A 22822-nucleotide genomic window follows, 5' to 3' on the forward strand; every position below is an offset into this window, starting at 1 on the left:
ACAAGGGCCAAGGAAGACATCACTGAATATTATTTGATTGGAAAAGAGAAGGCACCTCTGAGAACAGCATAAATCCAAGCTGCTTAAAGTAACCAAAGCTTTGGCTAAAGTTTTAGCAGTCAGATGGCCAGGAAGGTCTGAGCTGACAAATATTGCAGGGACACTGAGCGGAGCACCCTTCCATGGCATAATGGGCTAGCTGGAGACCCGGGCCTGCTGACGAGGCCTGTGGAAGCTTCCTCAGCCCTGTCTGCCTGGTAGCAGCAAGGAGCACGTGCAAACTGTTAGGCCCGTGCAGCATGGAATGGAGAGGGGGGTTAGGCCAGAGGGTGAGGCTAGGTGTGGTAAGTCATTCAGAGGAGCAGAAAATGAAAAGCAGAGCTTACTTGTTGATGTTTGCAAGATAAATATCGGCTACATGACCCCCACTGGGACAGCTGGCCCCCGCTCTGGCTGTCACCTTTTCTTCAGGTGGCTCAGAAATGACCTCAATCTCAGACTTGGGGCTGGACCTCTCCACGACACCGTCCTCGCTGGGGGAGAAGGCATAGGCAGGCGGGGAAAACAACAACACAGAAAGCAGTGTTAAATCAGCGAGATGGCCCCCCAACTCACACGCAACCCCTTAACAGTTCCGAGGCAGCAATGATGCCTGGCTGGGCAGCTCTGTGATCAGAGGTAAGGAAAGCTAAGGACCTTGGGAGGGTCATTTAAATAAAAATAAATAATCCCACTGAGTTCTGCAGTATCCTTAGCTTCTCCGGAGAGCTGGGCTAGGGGACACCTGGATTTGAGGCATCAGCCTTCTACCCCACGCTGCTTTCTTGGGGCAGTTGTGCTGGGGCCACCTCCTGGAGAAGGAGGAGGTCAGTCCAGGTTGCAGTTTATCAGTTGAGGTCCTGAGCACTGCCAGGTAAGGACAGTCCGCTCTGTGGTGGCTCTGGAGATGCCGGCGTTGAGGCAGGGCCCGGCCACTCTCTGTCGTAGCACATACAGCCCCGCTCAGAGTGTCCCAGCTGGTCCCAGGTCTCTCCACTGCTCTCCCGGCCCCTCTGGCTACTGATGACAAGAAAGCCCCTTCTCCCCCACAATTTATCTTCTCTCAGTCCTGTAGTGAAGTCATAATGCTAAATGTGGGAGGGTCCTGTCCACGCACAGATGGCCACCAGGTTTGCGATGTTATCAACAGAGGGAGGATTTCCCCGCAGAACGAGCTGGGGAGAGGCTGGGAGGGTGCAGACTCGTTCAGGATATCAACCTTTAAAAAATAATATTAATGGAAGGACTAAAAACACTGACAGCATCATATCCAAGGGAGCAGAGGCAGGGCAATAGGGCAGAGAGGCTGGCTTGGAGGCCATGGGAAAAGCCTTCCTTCCATGAGCCAATGCTTCAAAGAGCGGGCACCAACTGACAGCCGATTCTACAAAGTCTCTTGGGACCAGTTCACATTCCCTTTGTTCCCTGACATCTTTTTCCCTCCTCTCCCCATCTTTCCCCAAGTCTACCTCATCTGGGTTAAATTAACTGGGTCATTTTCACAAGGCTGCTTAAGCTAGAGTTCTCCTAGAAAAGGAACTCATCATTTTCATTTAAGTCAGCGGTTCTCAACCTGTGGGTTGCAACCCCGGCGGGGGTCGAACGACCAAAGCACAGGGGTCGCCTAAAGCCGGGGTCGCGACCCACAGGTTGAGAACTGATTTAAGTGGAAAATGCCAATAGTGGTCCAGTGGGCTGGTGTGGGCAGTTGTTTAAAAAATAAAGGAAAGAGAAAAAAAATTAAATAAAAAAGAAAGAGGCTTGACCAGGCAGTGGCACAGTGGACAGAGTGTCAGACTGGGATGCGCAGGACCCAGGTTCGAGACCCCGAGGTTGCCAGCTTGAGCGCAGGCTCATCTGGTTTGAGCAAAGCTCACCAGCTTGGACTCAAGGTCGCTGGCTCGAGCAAGGGGTTACTCGGTCTGCTGAAGGCCCATGGTCAAGGCACATATGAGAAAGCAATCAATGAGCAACTAAGGTGTCACAACAAAAAACTGATGATTGATGCTTCTCATCTCTCTCCATTCCTGTCTGTCTGTCCCTGTCTATCCCTCTCTCTGACTCTCTCTCTGTCTCTGTAAAAAAAAAAAAGAGAGAAAAATAAAACTATTTTCCCAGACTGATCTTTCCAGAAAGGAAATATAAGTGGTCAAGTAATAATCCCTCATTATCACTCATCAGCTATAAGTGTAAACGAGTGCTGACTGACATGTTTCTAGAATAATGGGGGGGGGGGCAGCAGTGGAAGAATAATTTGCAAGGGGAATAGAATATGGGAGAATCAAAAAACAATTATCAGCCCCCCCCCCCAAAACAACAAACAAAAAACACTTTTCCACAGAGTGTTGGTGCCCCTGTGGGCTGGTCTCCCTCATCCCCCTATAGCTCCATAAATAAAGTCTCACTCCCACAGTGTGGCCAGGGAGCCCTAAAGGTGCACGGGGCCCAACGTACGTGTCTTGAACCACGATGTACTGATGCGGGATGAGTCCGTCGATGCCATTGTGCCGGCCTTCCCACCAGTCATCAGAAGCCCGCTGGTAAAGCAGCAGGGACGCCCCTTTCTTGAAGGACAGTTCTCGGGCTGTCCGGCCCACATAGTCAAACTTGGCAATGGCCTCGATGGGCTCACACTCTGAGAGGGGCAGAAAAGGAAATTCATGTTACTGGGACTCACAGATTCAGGAAACTGAGTGGAAAAGCCCGATTAGCTGAACTTACAGAGGTGGGAAGATAACCTTAAATGAAAAATAAGCCATGGAAAATGTACAAAGCAGGTAATTTCTGTATAACTCAAATATCATCTGCTTCCTACAGCAACCTCTTTGGTATTTCTACAGCTCTTTAGGGCAACCTTTATCACTGAACTTGCCATACTGTATTTGTAAGCATCATTTCTTTTCTGATCATAATTTCATTAATTATAGAACATTTGTCACATTTTTTGTTAAATAATTTATGCTATCCGTTCTCCCTAGTAGAACATGAGCTTTCAATTTCTGTGAAGAGAAAATAAGTTGCCCAATTGACTTTCCAAGGAACAAAATATAGACATACATACAGAAAAATGCACATAAAATTGATTTGAAAAATTAAAAGGCATTTACAAACGCAATGTAGTTTTACTTTAGTGGGAATTTTGAACTTGTCTATAGAATGAGGATAATAAGTGTTTTTTAATGAAGTTGTTTTAAGGAGTTGATTAATAATTTTTAAAATTAAGTTAACTGAAGTAACATTGGTTAGTAACACTACATAAAGTTCGGCGTATAACTTTATCACACATCTGTACATGCTTACAACCCGAAATCCAGTCTCCTCCTGTCACCGTGTATTCACCCCCTTTACCCTCCTCACTCTCCCCCCACTCCCCTTCCCCCGGGGAACCACTCTCTATTATCTGTACTTTTGACTTTGGTTTTTTGTTTGTTTGGATTAATAGTTTGTAATAGTGCCTGGCCCACAGTGAGTGCTATGTATATGTTAGCCATTGTTCTTACTGTCACCATTATCTGTTCTGGGCTGCAGGTAGAAGTCAGGAAAAAGAAGACCCCAGAAACCCGGCACCTGAGATTGAGTCAGATATTCCGCGTAGTGGAAAGTAAGGCTGCTCACAAATGAAACCGTGCCTAGACGGCCCTGGCTGGTGGGTCTGTTTCTTAATGGGCAGGGCTGAGCTCTCACTGCAGGAGACAGACCAGTAAAGCCCTTCTACATGCCTCACTCTCAGTTCTGCACAGCCTCGGGTGTGACACTTGGCCTAAGTTCAGTTTTCTCAAAAATAGCAGCTCTGTCAATTTCACCAAGTATTAGGAGATAAGACATATAAAGCCTGTAGCAGTGGTGGGCACACCACTCTAATAAAATACAAATTTCCCTAGTTCACCGACTTCCCTCCCATAATGTGGCAAATCATCAGGATCCAAATAAGCAGCCCTAGTGTTTTGTCCTGTGAAAGATGACTGAGGATGGTAGAATTCACTGCGAGCCTGGGAGCAGAGAAAGCTTGCAGACTGAGCCATTTCGTTTTCATGCTCAGAAAATTCTAAGGCCCCTTGTCAGCTGTTGAGACTTCCAGAGCCCAAGTGATCCAGAAATGGGGCATGAAACTGCTGGAAGGGGGGCAAAATATGCTTGCTGGACAGGCCCTAATAAATCATGGCAATGCTGGGGGGCCTGTGGACAGCAGCTGTGCACTCCACCTCCTGATGCAGAGCCACCAGGCCGTGCAGCGCCCGCATGTCTATTCTCTGGAAAGGGTCAATTTTTCCAGACGGCAGGCGTGAAAGCATGTGATTTCTACGTCTTAACCCCCACTCCCCTCTGGCTTACTTCTGTTGGGTTCTTGGCACCCAGCTTCTGTATTTCCCAGGCTTACTGCTTTTCAAATGAACTCTTCACTTTGGTCTCTGGCTACCTGGCAGGAGTCTGGGCTGTGACAGGAGCTGACATGCTGGCAAGACAAGGAGCTATTAGGTAGGCGAGGGCAGGGTGTTGGGCAAGAAGGTTGAGGGCCTATGAAATGTCTAGCTCTTCACCTCTGGTCTAATACAGAGACCACCTAATTGAGAAGGTGAGCTGCTTCTTTTAAAAAGGGAAGGAATAAAAGGAGAACTCTATCTATTTTCAGGGGACTACTGGAAAGGCTCATCAGCAGCACAAGATGGCCGTTACCCCGGTAGCCTAGTGGAACTCAAGCAAGATCTCATACCATCATCGCTCGTGTGGTGCTCTGTGGTCACATCCTGGGTGGAGTCTTCAACCGAGGTAGTCTCTCCATGAGGGCTGTCACTGCAACAGAAACAAGAGTAACCTGGGTGCTAGCTTCCATGATCATGTCTTCTCCCTCACATAGCTTTCTTGGACCAAGGGCGTGGAATCTATCTCTATATCCTGACTACACACTGTAGACAAATACTAATAATGAAATCGAAATATAAGGTTCCTGAGGTTCTCTACTCCAGCTCTTGCTATGAAAACTGGTTTAGACTACTCAGAGTATCACTTAATTTTTAAGTGAGAAGAGGGGAGAAAGTGAGACAGATTCCCGCATGCACCCTGACTGGGATCCATCTGGCAACCCTGGTCTGGGGCCAATGCTCGAATCAACCAAGTTATTTTTAGGACCTGAGGCTGATGTGCTGAGACCAAGCTATCCTCAGTGGCCGGGGTTGATGCCCTAACCAATCAAGTTAATAGCTGCAGGAGGGGAAGAGGGAGAGAAGGGGGAGAGAGGAGGGGAATTAAAGCAGATAGTTGCTTCTCATATGTACCCTGACCAGAGATCAAACCTGGGACATCTACATGCCAGACCAATGCTCTATCCACTGAGCCAATCAGTCAGGGCCTACTTAGAGTAACTTCAAACAAAAGGGAACCCCCCCCCCTTTTAAGAGAGAGAGAGAGAAAGCGGGGAGAGAAGTGAGAAGCACCAACTCGTTGTAACTGCTTCCATATGTGCCTTGACTGGGCAAGCCAAGGATTTCAAACCAGCAACCTCAGCGTTCCAGGTCGATGCTTTATCCACTGCACCACCAAGGTTAGGGAGGGAACTCCTTCTGAACTTATAAATCTTTTTGAAAATACAAAACAATTCAATTCCTCAAGTGCTTTTTCTCTAGGTGAATTAGTTTCTGGAGGGAGCATGGGGAAGGAAAACACTAGGCTTTAGCATCAGACAGAATTGGATCCCCAAATCAGCTGTGACACTTGGAAGCTGTGTGACCCTAGGTAAGTTATGTAATCTTTCTAAGCTTCAGTTACCTAATCTAAATGGTTTGTATAGCTCAGAGTTGTAGAGGATTCAATGAAATAAGAGGGGGTGATTGATCAGTGGTATTTCCTTTCCTTCCTTCTCTTTTGCTTGATGTCTCTAGGCCATTTAAAAAATTTATTTATTTTTATTAATTTTAATGGGGTGACATTGATAGGCCATTTTGTAAGTTTAGTCTATGTACTAATAAGAAAGTGAGAGGTTAGTCATAGACATGGGTGGGGAACAAGAACAGGAGAAAAAAAGTCTGCTGTGGGCTAAACTCTGCAAGAGGGCAGGGGATGGAAGCCGGGGGGGATTGAGTATTTTCTTGAAAAAAATCAGGTCCTGGCTGGTTGGCTCAGCGGTAGAGCATCAGCCCAGCATGTGGAAGTCTGGGGTTTGATTCCCAGTGAGGACACACGGAGAAGCGGCCATCTACTTCTCCCTGCTCCTGCCCCCCTTCCCCTCCCACAGTCATGGCTCAAATGGTTCAGCAAAGTTGGCCTTGGGCATTGAGGACGGCTCCATGACTTAGCTTCAGGTGCTAAAAAAAAATGGCTCTGTTGCCAAGCAACAGAGCAGTGGCCAGAGAGACAGAATACCGCCTGGCCATGCTGGGTAGATCCCGGTCAGTTGGGGTGCATGCGGGTGTCTGTCTCTGCCTCCCTGCCTCTCACTTAAAAAAAAAAAAAAAGATTCAGTAAGTCTAAAATCATCCAGGATTGAGAACTGAGAATGGCCGGGGAAGTTACTGGGAAAGTCATTCTGCCTCCTGATCCCCTGGTCTGTGGACTTCAGAGTGCAGAGTGAAAGGTGGGGAAAAAGACGTAACAAAACAACAACAACAAAAAACATGTTCATTATTAAAGGTTCTTTCTTTGGCATTTGGTAGTAATAAGTGGGCCTTTCCAGGTGGTTCTATGGAAGAATCAGGACCAGGAGTTTAGTTCAGAACTTGCGGTATTGGAAAGAAGTCAGTTCCAAGGAGGTTCTCCAGACTCCAGAGAACATTCTGGGAGAACACTACAGGGATTTCTCTTTGTCAAAAAATCTGGGCTCAGTATCTCACTGTTTTCTGGGCCTAAACACCCTCTGATGAGTTTGGTGACATTCTGGAAGCCCTTAGGGTTCTGGGCGTACACAGGCTAAGGCTCCCTTTCCCCCAGAGTCCCAAGCCCATCTATGTGGCCATCCACTATAAGGCAGTTCGCAAACTTCAGAGAGTCTGGGATGGCTTGTTAAAAACAGACTGCTCTGCCCCCAGAGTTTCTGATTCTCTAGGTCTGTTTTTTTTTTTTTTATTATTTTTTATTTTTTTCTGAAGCTGGAAACGGGGAGAGACAGTCAGACAGACTCTCGCATGCGCCCGACCGGGATCCACCCGGCACGCCCACCAGGGGCTACGCTCTGCCCACCAGGGAGCGATGCTCTGCCCCTCCAGGGCGTCGCTCTGCCGCGACCAGAGCCACTCTAGCGCCTGGGGCAGAGGCCAAGGAGCCATCCCCAGCGCCCGGGCCATCTTTGCTCCAATGGAGCCTTGGCTGCGGGAGGGGAAGAGAGAGACAGAGAGGAAGGAGGGGGGGGGGGGAACGGGGGTGGAGAAGCAAATGGGCGCTTCTCCTATGTGCCCTGGCCGGGAATCGAACCCGGGTCCCCTGCACGCCAGGCCGACGCTCTACCGCTGAGCCAACGGGCCAGGGCTCTAGGTCTGTTCTTATTTTAACTACTGCCACATGATGCAGGTCCTGTCGGTCCAGGGACCCCACTTTGAAAATTACTGCTCCAAGGTAAAGGAAAGATGATGTTTTCTAAGGTCCCTTCTTGCCCTAAAATCCTATGTTTCTTTCATTGCACACCTCATCAACATCCCCAGGCCTACCAACACCAGCGGTCTCAGAAGCAGCCCAGCATGCCACCCAGCAGGCAGTCCTAGAAAACCGGTTCCAGTCTCAGGGTTGGGAAGTGTGGTGGAGTGAGACTGACCTCTCTCCAGTCACAGGGAGGTCAAGTGGCCTGATGCTCCCTCTTCCTGGCTGTTCTGGTGTCCTGGCCATTTTCCAGAATTGTTAGACTCTAGCACCCCTATTGCTACCCTTCCCTCACCTCTTGTATCGGTCTTAGCTCACGACACTGGCACTTCTCTCTCTCCCCAAAGGAAAGGAAAGGCTGGGAGTCTTCTGAGTGGGTGTGAATCCGGTGTTCAGATGGTCCCTTTAACCCCAGGGTCATTTATTCTTGATCCCTGGGTGCTTCTGGCCTGAGGCCCAGGCCCTCCCACCCGGTCTGCAGTAGTAACATCCCCTGACTAATGTGTGGTTTTTCCAGAGGCTGCTAATAATTATCAGATGTATAACAAGCAAGGGGTCGAGAACACCTTGGAGAGAACTGGAGGAAGGTGCCCTCCGATCTGTGCTCCTAGAGCCACCTCCGTCCACTCCCGCTGGGGTTCTGTCTACTCCACTGGGCTGGGACCAGGGAGCAGGGCTATAAGAAGTTGTGAGAGGCTATATCCTGGGATCAGTCCAGAGCTTGCAGTGGTTTAATACCTGAGAGTTTAGGGCAGACTTTAGAAGGGAGGTAAAGCCAAAATTGGGAACACTATTCCATAGCTTTCCATCATTCATGCAAGGGGGAAACTGATTCTTCAAGTCTCATGCACAAGGACAGCTCCCTGGAGCTCCTCAGCCAGTAGGCTGATACCTGAACAACCTCCTCAGTTCTCACCAACCATCTGTCAGGGATACAAAGCTTTCTCTCTGAGCTGGCAAGCCAAGGTTTCTCCAGCTTAGACCCAGATACTGGGATCTGTAGGACAGTGGAGAAGACTGAACTCAGGAATGTGATATTTTTGTGTTGATAGACACATGAATATCACTTTCTTTACTTCCTGTGTGGGAGGCCCTTCTGGATCAGGGAGAAGCATGGACCACTTGGTCCTAATTAAGAAAACAACCTCCTTTGTCCTCCCTACCTCAGTTGATAGCAATGGGACTGGGTGAATTGGTTCCAGATGTTGAATTCAGATGGAATCTGATTTGGGATGGCTTATGCTTTCAGCCCAGGCTGAAACACTATTTAGGGGAAGCAGGGAAGGAAGAGAGGAAAAGGTAAGGGATGTTAGGGAGTAAAAGAAAAGCAGTATTCTATGTTGGAGGAAATATGAAATGGTAAGTGGTTTTCTGGAGACAGTTTGGAGTAGTGGACGGTGTCCTGTACTAAGAGACAAGAGATCAGGGCTGGAATCCCTACCACTGGGGTGGCCTGAAAAATTGTCACTAGCCTCTCTGCATTACAATGACTTTATCTGTAAAGCAGAAATAGTGAGTCAATACTTGTCTGATGGGAGGGTCTATGTGCCTCAGGGCCCTGTCATATCTCTGCTCCCAGGCCAGGCTGCGAACCCCATCCCATAGAACTTAATCCCACTTCAGTGTAGAACTGTGCCAACCTGCTGAACATGGAGCTTATCCCTCTTTCTCTTCACAAATTTGTAAAATCAATCTGAATGATTATCTTACAAACTCTGTTAGCAAATTATTCCCCATATTGAAACTCTTCCCATTATGAAAAAAATTCCCCAAGAACCAGGACAGTTTCCATCACAATGCACAGGACAGAGTAGGGGCCTTTACTAGAGATTATTAATATTACTATTATTGTTGTCATTATCTTTCAGAATGGTTTGACTACTCAGAACTCATAAGAAAGAAAGAAAGGTGGTGGGAAATGGCACTTACTCCATAGGATGGGTCAAGGTCACGCACTGCTTACACTGTCCCAAGATCCCAACAGCTTGATGAGACTGGGAATGGGAGGCTGGGAGGATCTGGGCATTTCCCTTTGGTCTCACTTGGCCATCTGGCCCTCAGGCCAGTGTGTGCTGGTGACGCCCTTCCCCCCTCCAGCCCTGAGCCCCCTACCAGTAATCCTCCGTGCTTCTTCCTCTGCTGTAGACAGGGCCCTCCAGCTCCCTGGGGTTTGGGAAGATGTTCTCATGCTGGATGATGATGGTTTTGATCAGCTCATTCACATGGGCTTGGCAGGACACCTGGTCGTGGCCCTCAGGCACTGACATCAGCGAGGGCCCGAAGCAGGTGGCAAGGTTGTAGGGGTCCATCATGTTCTCTTCACTGAACTGTGATAAACTGGAGGAGAGGAGAAAGGGTGCAAGCTGGAAAGCGTGCGCATGAATGCCCAGAAAACACAATTACAGGCGGCACAGCCAAGAGCAAGAACAGAAGTTCCACAAATTGCCACCTGCTTTCCTGGGCATCAGAGCCCTTCTAGAAAGTTGGCGGGGGGGGGGGGGGGAGAGGGAGGAGAATGACCACCAGGATGATCATTCAAGAGCCAAGGAAAGGCGAAGTGCCTATTTGCAGGTTTACCCCCTCCTCTCTTTCCAACTCCCCATTCAAACCCTACTTACTATCCTGCCCCCAGACCTTATTCCACCAAATCCACCCTGCCTTGAGAACACACCGCTCTGCAGAGCTGGATACAGCTCCAAAAGACCAACCCACTAAGCTGACAGAGCAGATGAAGTCCCTCAGGCGGCCCTCCCTGGTGATAAGTGTTGACATAGGCATTGTGCTTTGTGTACCTTCTTGCACAGCAAAATAACCAAGTTATTAGAGATATTCCATTCTAAGATCTAGACTTATTTTTAAAAATATGCAACTGATTAGCTTTTATATTTCATCAAGCCAGTGGATTTCTTTCTGGAACAGTTAATGCAATTGTTTTCCATTATCATAATATCCTCCTCTATTATTACATTCAGTATTTATTCCAGAAGAGGTCGGCATGCTGTTTGGCTTCTGCTCAGGCTTCCTCTGGATGCAGTTTGACTTCATTATTAGGTATTTATTTATTCTGGGAACTCCCTCTTTTCAGCCAGCAGCTGTTCCAGCCACACCTCCAACCTTGGCCAAGGACCCAACCAAGCCCTTCAGTGAGCCACTGCACCTGATGAGTCCACCCACTGGTCTCTATCTACCCGGCACTGAAGGCTGGGCCAGCTCGGCTATATTTTCCTCCCACCCCCACCCTCCCCAGCATCCAGAACTGAGCTTTTCTAGGAGTTCCGCCTCCTTCAGGGACATCAGCAGGAAGTCCCCCCAACACCTGATTCTGCCAGAGCCTGAGAGGATTGCAAAGCCCTCTGATGCTGAACCAGAAGCCTGAGACTCAGCTGTCATCTTCATGTGTGTAGCTGCTCTTCAGAATTGGCAGTTTATTTCTAGTGTATCCCACATGCAGACTCAAATTACCAAGCTTGTCTCTCTTTAACTCAATGGTTTTCTCCTCTACTGATAGGTCCCCCACCCCCCTAGAGAATGCCTGCGGAACGTGTGAGATGATACAGTGAATGTGAACAACTGTCATGACTCAGAATCGCTGTTCTTTAGGACGCAGTCAAATGCAGGGAGGCTGGCGATGGGTGAGGTTATAGATTTTAGGGGCTGAACTGCTTCACAGAAGGTCATAAAAATTTAATTTTATAGTCCTTCTCTGGCTCCTGAGTTAAAAGAGAGCAGAGATTCAGAAAAGGCTGGAAGTTTTCAAGTCTACTTCTTGGTCAAGTAAAAACTGGAAAGACTGGAAATTACCTTGGGAACCTCAGCAGGAACAACTGAAACATGAGGTGCCACAAGTTGTAGTCAATCCCAGGCTGCCTGGTTCCCCCCTTCCCTCTCTTTATTGTGGTAAAATACACATAACATAAAGTTTACTATTGTAGATATTTTAAAGTATACAATTCAGTGTATTTAGCATATTCACAATGTTGTGCAACTGTCACCAGGGTCTAGTTTCAAAACATTTTCGTCCCCCAGAGGAAACCCTGTACCCATTAAACAGTCACTCCTCATTCTCCCTCCCCACCAACCCCGGTTAAATGATCCTGACTACGGATTTGACAATTCTGAACATTTAATATAAATGAAATCATACTATATGTGGTCTTTTGTGACTGGCTTCTTTCATTTGGCATGATGTTTTCACGATTCATCCATGATGTATCATGTGGCAGCACCTCATCCCTTTTGATGGCTGAATATTACCTACTGTGTGGATCTATGTATTTTGTTTATCCATCATCAGCACTGCTTCTCTTTTTTATTTAGAAATTAAATTTAATGGGGTGACATTGGTCAATAAGAGTATACAGGTTTCAGGTGAACATCTCCATAGCATTTAACTGATGATTGTGTACCCCTTTCTCTCTTGAAATGACACCATCAGGATTTTGCACCTTCTACTCCACCAAGACAACGCTCACCTGTCAGTGCATTTAACTCCGTTATCACACCCTCCTTGAAATACCTGCTCTTTGTAGCTTCTGGGACATTGTTCTTAGTTCTCCTACAACACTGCCCACAGTCACCTGCTCAGTGAGGTGTCCCCTGACCAATGTGTGTGAGAGAGCCAACCCTCATTCCCACCCCTGGTACTCTCCAGCTTGCTTCTCTGCTTTACTTTTTCTCTACAGTGCTCATCCTCTGACATATGGTATGTGTGCTTATCAGCTGTGTCTGTCTTCCTCCAATAGGACACAAGCTCCACGAGGGCAGAGACTTTAACTGTGCAGCACTCTTAGATAGCCAGCAACTAAAACAGGGCCTGGTACTCAGTAGATGCTTAATAAATATATGTTAAATAAATACGTGAATAAGTACATGAGTCTCTGTGAGTCTCTAAGACAACCCAGCCATAATTCTACTTGTCCATCTCATATAGAAGCTAAAACACTCTTTGTGAAAATCAGAAGAACAACCTAGACAGAATCTTTCTAAACCAAGAGGCACTTGACTCAGCTTTTCTGGACAGCACCTGGGGCAGTCTTGACCATGGAAAGGAAGTACCACTGGTTCACCCTTTCAGATTGCGGAGCAATGTTTGAGGACCTAGAGTGGTGCTTCTAGGACATTCATGTGCATATGACTCACCAGGATACCTTGTTAAAATACAGATTCTGATTCACAGGTCTTGGTTGGGGAGGGAGTGAGATTCTGCATTTCTAGAAATCTATCAAGTGATGCTCTTGATTAAAAAGAAACTAGAAAAAGATAATTCTTGAAATTTGAAGAAAAGTAGGTTTCAAAAAGGATGCAGCAGAGAAGGAACGACCCACATTCTGTTGGGGGGCTAAAACTCAGTGGGTAGTACAGATATTATAGTAGGGAGCCTGTAAAATTAACCCCATGGTCCCTGCCTACTGGTATTTACATCTTTGTGTATTTTTCTTCCTTTGAGTGTGGGCTAAATTTAGTGACTCATTTCTAGTGAATGGAATATGGCAGAAGTGATGGGATGTCACCTCTGAGATTAGGTTACAAAAGACAGTGGCTTCTGTCTTGGGTGCTCTCACTCATGTGCTCTCAGAGAAGCTGGCTGCCATAGTATAAGCAGTTCTATGAGTGAGCTAAGGGAGGCCTCTGGCCAACAGTCAGCCAGAAATGGAGGTCCCCTGTCCAACAACCTGTGAGAAACTGAATCCTGCCAACACCACATAAGTGAGCCTGGAAGTGGATCTTCCCCTAGTTGGACCATGGCCATGTCCTCCTCACTGCATCCTTATGAGACCTTGAGCCATAGGTCCCCAGCTAAGTTGTACCTAGATTCCTGACCCCTCCCAAATTGTGACATAACAATAAATACTTATACTTTTAAGTTGCTGTTTTAGGGCAATTTGTTATACAGTAATAGATAATTAATGCAGATATTAAGAAAGAATAATTAACAAGGCTTGTTGAAGAGTCAATTACCCAAAGTCCACAATGAATCAGCAGTGGTCCCCAACCCCTGGGCCACGGGCCAGTACCGGTCTGTGGGCCATTTGGTACCGGTCCGCAGAGAAAGAATAAATAACTTATATTATTTCCATTTTATTTATATTTAAGTCTGAACAATGTTTTATTTTTAAAAAACGACCAGATTCTCTCTGTTACATCCGTCTAAGACTCACTCTTGATGCTTGTCTCGGTCACATGATACATTTATCCGTCCCACCCTAAAGGCCGGTCCGTGAAAATATTTTCTAATATTAAATCGGTCCGTGGCCCAAAAAAGGTTGGGGACCACTGCTTTAAAGGACACTAGTTTTATATGCATATATTAATTTTTTTTTTTGGTTTCTTGAGATTGAGGATGTGTACAACCCAAGAAGAAGACCATGGCCTGAAATACAGTGCATACACACCCAGTACGTAGAACAATAGAGAAAATGGGTCTTGAAGGTCTGGGGCAGGGGCTACCTGCCAACCATCTACACCTGTGCAGAAGCGCACAATCATCATCTGCCACCTTCCTGTGGAGGTGGTCTTTGTTATTACCCGTGTCCTGCATTCCATTTATTTTAGGAAATGCTATGATTATTAATACTGCATCTTTTCAATAAAATACTTCCATGAGAAAATTAATCTTTGTAAAAAATCAAACAAAAAAGGAAAATTTTAAAAAAAGTAATCATTTAAATCAGCACAATTCTCATGTTTCCTTCAAAAGTGGCCACCAACTCCATGGCTACATGATGCCTACTTTATAGTTTCTCCCCTTCTGCAAGACTCCCCACTCCCCGATTCTTGAAGCAGGAAGAAAATGTGGGGGAGAGAATGAGGCCATTGTGCTCATACACACACTCACCCCAGGACCTGCCTGCTCCCCACCATTCACCCACCACTGTCATGCTCCTTGCTCTGGGGAGCAGACTAGGCTCACTTCGAGGGCAGGTAACAGGCAGTGAGGGGAGACAGGATGGTGGCCCCGAGGGGCCTGACTGAGAGTCATCACCAGTTTCCATCTCCGTCAGCCTAAACTGGGCAGTATGTGAACACCCTGTGTGAGTCATGGGGGGCTCTGAACTCAAAGGCAGCTGCAGTGCTGAGTCAGGACTTGGCTAATAAATGGAGCAGACACAGCCATGTGGAGGAGGCAGGCTCCAAAGCCAGAACCCTCTGTCACTCTGCAGGGCCAGCAACAGGGCCAAAGGACAGTGTGGGTGACCCAGAAAGGTCTCAGTCTGGGGTCACTAACCCAGATGCCTACAGAGCCAGGCCAACGTGCAAGCAAGCTGAAGCTCATGAAACAGCCTCTAAACTTCCATTCCTTTGAAGCAGAGACCAACCACTAGGAAGACTCTTCATTTTCACAAAGAAAGAAGTATGTGCTAAAAAAACACAAGCCTCTTGGTCTAATTTTTGTTTTCTCCTTTTTTTGGTATTTTTCTGAAGTTGGAAACGGGGAGGCAGTCAGACAGACTCCTGCATGCACCCGACCAGAATCCACCCGGCATGCCCTCCAGGGGGTGATGCTCTGTCCACCTGGGGTGTCGCTCTGTTGCAACCAGAGCCATTCTAGCGCCTGAGGCAGAGGCCATAGAGCCATCCTCAACGCCCGGGCCAACTTTGCTCCAATGGAGCCTCGGCTGCGGGAGGGGAAGAGAAAGACAGAGAGGAAGGAGAGGGGGGAGGGGTGGAGAAGCAGATGGGCACTTCTCCTGTGTGCCCTGGCCAGGAATTGAACCCGGGACTCCTGTACGCCAGGCTGATGCTCTACCACTGAGCCAACCGGCCAGGGCCTGTTTTCTCCTTTTGATAGATGCATGGATCTAGAAAAACATTTTTCCACTACATAAAAAACCGTAAAGCAAGAGTGATGAAAACAGCAACTGACTTCAGCCTTGGTACTGAGGAGGGCTGGGGTCTGTGGTGAATGGAGCAGTGCCTGGCAGCTGCTGCCATACGGGGGGCAGATCCAGTATTGCCAGATCTCATGTTTTCAAGATAAGCTAGTAATCTAGATATTTTTAAGTAAACCTCCTGATATTTAAATGTTTCAATATTTTCAAGACACAGTGGACTGAAAGGAAACACATCTATGGGCCTTATCTGGCCCTCAGGTTGCTCATTTATAAACTTTGGTCCAGGAGGTTGAAAGAGATGCTGCAGTGAAAGCAATATGCAGGAATTTTTTTTTTTTTTTTTTTTTTTCAGAGACAGAGAGTGAGTCAGAGAGAGGGATAGTCAGGGACAGACAGACATGAACGGAGAGATGAGAAGCATCAATCATTAGTTTTTCATTGCGCGTTGCAACACCTTAGTTGTTCATTGATTGCTTTCTCATATGTGCCTTGACTGCAGGCCTTCAGCAGACCGAATAGCCCCTTGCTGGAGCCAGCAACCTTGGATTCAAGCTGGTGGGCTTTTTCCTCAAACCAGATGAGCCCGTGCTCAAGCTGGCAACCTCGGGGTCTTGAACCTGGGTCCTCTGCATCCCAGTCCAACGCTCTATCCACTGCGCCACCGCCCGGTCAGTGAAAGCAATATGAAAAGACAGGTGCCTAAGAGAAGTAACATGAGTCCTTGTTTGCTGACTTTGCCACGTGGAGACACCAATGCCATGGGTAATGAATGACACCCTGTCTGGGTAAGATGCTCCATTCAAGCCCAAGGTCCCCTCAGACCTCTCTTCCAGCTACACTGACTCCAGCTTCCTCTCCTGAGCATCAAATTCCTATACTCACTGCCTACTTAGAATCTTCCCCTGGAGGTCTAACAGGTACCTCAACTTAACATGCCCACACCGGCACCTTGTCTCAATTCCTTCCTCCACAGCTGGTCTTCCCTAACTCCATAAATGGCATCGCTACTTCCCTGTTGCTCATGGTAAAAAGATAGAGTTCTTCTTGTTCCTCATACTCTACACACTTACCCATCAGGAAGTCCTGTCAATGCCATGTTCAGAACAGACCCTAAACCCAGGGGTCCCCAAACTATGGCCTGTGGGCTGCATGCAGCCCCCTCTAGCCATTTATCCGGCCCCCGCCGTACTTCCGGAAAAGGCACCTCTTTCATTGGTGGTCAGTGAGAGGAGCATAGTTCCCATTGAAATACTGGTCAGTTTGTTGATTTAAATTTACTTGTTCTTTATTTTAAATACTGTATTTGTTCCCGTTTTGTTTTTTTACTTTAAAATAAGATATGTGCAGTGTGCATAGGGATTTGTTCCTAGTTTTTTTTATAGTCCGGCTCTCCAACGGTCTGAAAGACAGTGAACTGGCCCCTTGTGTAAAAAGTTTGGGGACCCCTGCCCTAAACCTGACCCCTCCACACCAGCCTCCATCATCACCTCCTGAGTCTAAGCCACCACCGTCTCAGCCAAGACGGTACAATAACCTCTGAAGGGTCCCCAGGCTTCTCTTCACAGCCCTCGCTCTTACAGTAGCTTCTCCAAAAAGCAGTTGGTGGGTTTTTAGAAAAACAGATTAGATCACAATAATCCTGTTTAAAACCGTCCAATGGCTTCCCAAATCCAAACCCGTTATAACCATGACTCTCAGGGCTTGATGGTCTTGAACATCCCTGTGGCTCTTTCCTTCATTTCATTTAGGTTGCTGCTTGTGCCGTCCCCCTATGGTGGCTCTCCCTTTCACCCCTGCCGCATTTAGACCCTTGTACTCTACCCTTTAATTTCTGCTTCTTTATTCTTCTTCTAAGCACTTATTACCACCTGACATTTCTATGATCATTTATCTGTCTTTTCCCCTGGGACATGAGCTAAATGATACTGGGGCTTTCATTTCTTATTTTACAATGTATTCTTACAGCCTACATCTGTGCCCAGTACAAAGTAGGTGCTCAATAAATAGTTGTTGGGCTGGATAAACTGACATAGGTCCATATGTAACCTTACAGTGACTGAAGCCAAAGTCTGATCTAGCTGTTAACTGGAAGTCTACTCACTGATTGAGGAAGGCAAAGAGGTATCTCATGATGATCAGAGTGGTTTTGGGCAGGACCAGGAGGACTTTCCGAATGTGCAGAGCTCTGTCCTGCAGGTTGTCCATTGCTGAAAGAAGAGAGGCATGTGTTACCTTTCATTGTGACTGAGATCCCAGGGAGTAATTGTAAGAAGGCACTTACTACCGGCAGGGGCAACGCAGAGAGTGGTCAGATAAAGTCCACACAACACTAGCACACAGTGTAAGGAGTTTCATCCCTGTGGCTCCTTGGGGTGGGGTACATGCTGGGCTCCAGGCATTTCCTGACGCAGAACCTAAGGTATATGTTCCTTGAGCACAGAAGGGGTTAGAGATATTCCCTAAGTATCTATCATCCTCTTATTAACACAACCACAGACAAGGAACTGTCCATAATTTTGCTATGACTGCTCCACACCCAGCCTCGGAGGGCCTGTGTGTGGGGAGGGAGAGAGTCTGGGTAGGGCCTGTCCTGCCTGCTTTGCACCTGCATCACCTTACCCTCTGGACAAGTCTGGCTTACTTCCCCCCTTGTTACCTGCAGTGCAGATGAGGAGAGCATGTCCAGAGATAAGAAATAGCTGCCCCTTTATGTAGTTATATCTAGGAGAAGACCAAAGAAGTTCCCTAACTCTTGTGCTATGAATAGAGCGTGGTGCTAGGCTACTGACCTCCATCATAGCCAACTTCCTCACTTCCACATTGTGCCTTGTGGATATTATGAGTGTCTTTTTGTAAAAAGAAATGGGAAGCAGTGGATGAGGAGCACATCTCAAGAGGAGAATTGGGAAGTCAAGGAATCTTATACTGTCTTGGTAGCCCAAGCCTGCTTAAGATATTCTACCTAGGCCCAGTCTTAGAAAAAGATATGAAAACATGGAGGATGCATATATCCAATCACCCACAGATCCATTTCCGCTAGCCTTCCACTAATAATGGAACAAAAAATAAGACAAGAGAGGTTCCTGAGTGCCCTGGGGCCCTTTTCTATCAGTATAATGAGAAGGACAGTGCTTAAGGCATGAAATGAGTCAAACAGGAAATTTAGTGGGTAGGGATTGGGGGGACATGGCATGAAGATCCTGCTTAATCTGGGAAAAGGATCTTTTCCCCATTTCAAAGACACTGCCTTTTCCAGCCTCTGGAGCCACCATTCCAATGGGGTGTGATTCCAGGATGACCTGGTATTAATCCAACTTCTCACAGACTGCTTCTCATGGCAAACAAATGAGAAGATGCTCCAGTATAATAAACTAAATTAAATGGCCAGGAATAGCTTTTTAAGACCCAAATTTTAGAGTAAGAGGCAGGGAACCTCTAAGGAGGATAAAATAGCCTACATCTCTCTCTGAAAATACTAAGCCACTTTTAAATGTGAGGAGGACTTTTATTTCTAGAAGAACACATATTAACACATCTAGCAGGTAAGTCATGCCACGTTTAAAGCAACAAGCAGGAAATATATGTATGTGCAACTCCTATGCTTTCTCCATTTGTATCATGAAAAGTATAAGCACTAATGTATAAGCTTCCAATCACTGAAAAGGACTATGTCTTTATGGAATATACATCTATTTTACTGAAGAAAGATAAAGCCCAGAGAAGCAAAGGAATTTAAGGTGAATCAGGAAGGAAAAACCCAGGCATTCTGACATGTGGTTCTAGACTCTTAACTGAAATGTCATTTTCCCTCCTCCCTCACACTGGGGTATGAAGGAGTGATGATGAGGAGGAAAAACTATACTAAAGAAGAGGGGGAAAAAAGAAACATTACTAAAAAACTTATGAGAAAAAAAGACCCTGTGGAAATTTCTTATCTGTTGCCATAAGGTGCTCTGGCCCAGAGGCCAGTCTAAGGCCAGGCTGGTACTTACTGACGCAGGCTATCAGGTCATGGAAGATGTCCTTGGGGAAGAGGGGGTGTTCCAGCCCCCGGAAGTAAAGCTTCAGGACGCCAGCTATGGAGTCCATGTCATGGTCATTCTGGTCCCCAGCCAGGGGGTCCTCTCCTGATGATAAGCAACCCCCCAAAAAAGAAAAGAGAGAGGTAAAACACAGGATAAGGCAGAGGTGGGGGGGGGAGGTGACCTATTAAAGACCCCATCCCAGCCCATGGGCTCTCTGGCCAGCACAGTGGCCATGAGAAGGGCGAACTAGAAACTAGATAAAGCAAAGACTGCTTAGGCTCATGGGCCCCATAGCCAGGGGAGGGGCACAGAGTCTATTAGCATAAATTTGCTGTGCCAGACTAGCTCAGGGACATTCCCTATGGGCTTAGGATGGAACACAGCAACTGGCTCTCTCATAAGAATCATGAACCAGGCTGGGACTGAGCTCCTGGGGGAGCAAAATGAGGCCAGGGAGGCCAGCCCCTCTGGGCAGCTCTCTCTCCTCCTGGCCTGCAACAAAGGACACCTACTTATGAGAGAACAATCATGCTAGAGCTCCCTATGGAAAATTTCATATTAGATGTAATTAGATTTAATGATTGGACCAACCTCAAATTGAAACTATATATATCCATTACAGTGACGGAAATTGCCATAGCTTGCCCATTACCTTAATAGCCCACAGAATAATAAATGGGCTACAATGAACAGGCAATTTAACCTTGATATTAACCGCCACCAAGAGTTCCGGATGAAGCCATAAACCGCCCAGATACCACAGTTAACTTCTTGGGTTTCGGCAAATCATCCATAGGAGGCAAGATGAATGAGGCTGAGAAGGAGGCAGCTGAGATGGGCACTGTCACATCCCTGCATATCTAGGAGGAAATTTCTACAAAAGAGCAGGTACTGGGCTAAGGAGGGAGGCAAACTGACTTCCTAACCTCTAGGTACCTCTCTGGGGAGAAGGGGTGGAGCCAATATTCCAGGGGGCTGGTAGACACTCAGCCTCATCTTCCAGGCTGTTTCCTCACCTCTCTCAAAGGCGTTTTTGATGTCATTCACTTCCACCTGGGATCCTGACACCCGGAAAATTCCTTCATGCTGCAGACCTAGAAAGTCAGGAAAATGTGATCAAGGAGAAAGAAAAGCAAGTTCACAGAGCTCTAAGCTTGGTTGCCAGTCTATCTCTGCCAGCCAGTCTCTCTTCTTCAGGCCAAAGGAAAAAACGTGTAAGGATGTTGGAAAAATCACTGGAATGGATATGAGGCATTAACCTGAAGAAAGTACTGAGTCAGAGACTGAATGAAAGAGGGGTCTACACCTGGCTCCATTTCCGACTCCTAGGGAGACTACAAAGCAGGTTCCTCCCCAACCTTTGCTTATCTGTTCTCGTCCGCCAAGTGGGAAAGTGACCTCTGGCACCTTCTTATCACTCAGGATCACTCAGTGCACGGCAGGCAAGCCACTACATACCATCCGAGGAGTAGTAGATGGTCTGAGATTATAATTATTACTTTAGCTGATCTAACGGTGTTTGCTCTAGGGAATAATACTTTGAATACTTGTGAAAAATGGAGGACATGCAAAGACAAGCAGTCAGTCAGTAGATGGAATTGCCAGATACTGTACTAGCCACTGGCCGTGACTGCAGCTTTCCTCTAAAGACAAACATGCACAGGCCTGACCCGCGGTGGTGCAGTGGATAAAGCGTCTACCTGGAACACTGAGGTTGCCAGTTCGAAACCCTGGGCTTGTCTGGTCAAGGCACATATGGGAGTTGATGCTCCCTGCTCCTCTCCCCTTCTCTCTGTCTCTCTCTCTTTCTCTCTCTCTCCCTCTTTCCCTCTCTCCTCTTTGAAAATTGAATAAAGTCTTTAAAAAAAAAAAGATAAACAAACATGCATAAATGTTACACTACAATCATGTGCGTAAGAACTTTCTTGTGTTAGAATAGAAATAATCATAAAAAATAAGGCGTGTGTGGTGATTTCTACTAAGAAATTTTTTCATATAAATAAATCAACTGGTTCTCACAACAGCCATGTAATAAGGTAGGGGTGACCAGCAATCTCATTTTCTAGATGAGGGGACTGTTAAGTATTGGCCAGCCTTAGGTTGCCTGGGTGCTAAGAACCTGAGCCAGGACAAAACCCCAGGCCTTCCAGCTGCAATCATGTACTCATTCCTGAAGGCCAGGCTCGTGGGGCCTCCTGGAGGAAAAGTGTAGAGAGGATCAGAACCCATTTGTTAGTCTGAACGTGAATATGGTTCATAGAGAGCAACACACATGCAACTGTAAACCTAGTAAGGGATCCAGGAAGCACAACACTACTGCGGGGCCCAGTGGTTGGACTGGATCTTTAATCACTTCAGGCCTGCCCAGCTATTCTCAGGAGCCTCATGTCTCAGTCTTGAAAATTTTGTCAAAGTCCCTCTGTTATGGCACAATCCCTCGAAATTTTTGATGTCAGAGAAATCTCAAAAAAATTTCTCTTCAGGAAAGCAAAAGAGAATACTACGCCTGACCAGGCGGTGGCGCAGTGGATAGAGTGTCGGACTGGGATGCGGAAGGACCCAGGTTCGAGACCCCGAGGTCGCCAGCTTGAGCGTGGGCTCATCTGGTTTGAGCTAAAGCTCACCAGCTTGGACCCAAGGTCGCTGGCTCAAGCAAGGGGTTACTCGGTTTGCTGAAGGCCCGTGGTCAAGGCACATATGAGAAAGCAATCAATGAACAACTAAGATATCGCAACGTGCAGCAAAAAACTAATGATTGATGCTTCTCATCTCTCCGTTCCTGTCTGTCTGTCCCTGTTATCCCTCTTTCTGACTCTCTCTCTCTGTCTCTATAAAAATAAATAAATAAATAAATAAATATTGAGTTAAAAAAAAAAAAAAGAGAATACTACATTTTGCCCATCGTTTTAGGGCTGCCCTCTCGGCGAGGGGGTAACTGAAGTCTATGAGTTGCTAGGCCTTTAAAGACAAACCACACAGGCTAGGACTGAACTCCTGAACCCAATGAAGCAATATTAAGAAGTAAGTAAGGGAAGTTTAATTACCTGGCTTGTAATAGGACTTGAGGTGCCTGCTCCTTTAAGGGAATCTCCAGAATAGTCTTCACAGAATGGGAGGCATGTTAAAACCCCACTGGTACCAATGTTATATTAGTTACTATTAGGATGTAACAGCCACATGTTTAATCACAGAATGTAAACGGAAACACCCAGTGAGGTGTCAAAACCACAGTAGAAAGGAAATGTTATCTCAGGGACCAGGTTACCCGGTATGTTCCAGTTGGTAAAGCCAACAACTGGTGAAGAGAGGATCATCTCAGTGCTTTCTGGTAGATTAGACTATTAAGGATAAGCCGCCTTGGAC

The 22822-nt window shown here is 46.8% G+C and overlaps 1 protein-coding gene across 6 annotated transcripts in view; it reads right to left on the minus strand.

Annotated features, from left to right (window-relative positions):
• Positions 1-22822, minus strand: part of SRGAP2 (SLIT-ROBO Rho GTPase activating protein 2) — a 275486-nt gene that overhangs the window by 8847 nt on the left and 243817 nt on the right. For 5 of the 6 annotated variants that reach the window (XM_066361906.1, XM_066361905.1, XM_066361907.1 and 2 more), the window contains exons 15-21: positions 20476-20553; positions 19427-19561; positions 17536-17641; positions 9715-9939; positions 4751-4830; positions 2494-2674; positions 387-533 (exon numbers count right to left, since the gene is read on the minus strand). In XM_066361906.1, coding sequence (XP_066218003.1) covers positions 387-533; positions 2494-2674; positions 4751-4830; positions 9715-9939; positions 17536-17641; positions 19427-19561; positions 20476-20553 — 952 coding nt within the window. The other variant, XM_066361910.1, reaches the window with a different exon arrangement.

This window comes from Saccopteryx leptura, chromosome 2, assembly GCF_036850995.1.
Source record: "Saccopteryx leptura isolate mSacLep1 chromosome 2, mSacLep1_pri_phased_curated, whole genome shotgun sequence".
Lineage (NCBI taxonomy): Eukaryota > Metazoa > Chordata > Mammalia > Chiroptera > Emballonuridae > Saccopteryx > Saccopteryx leptura.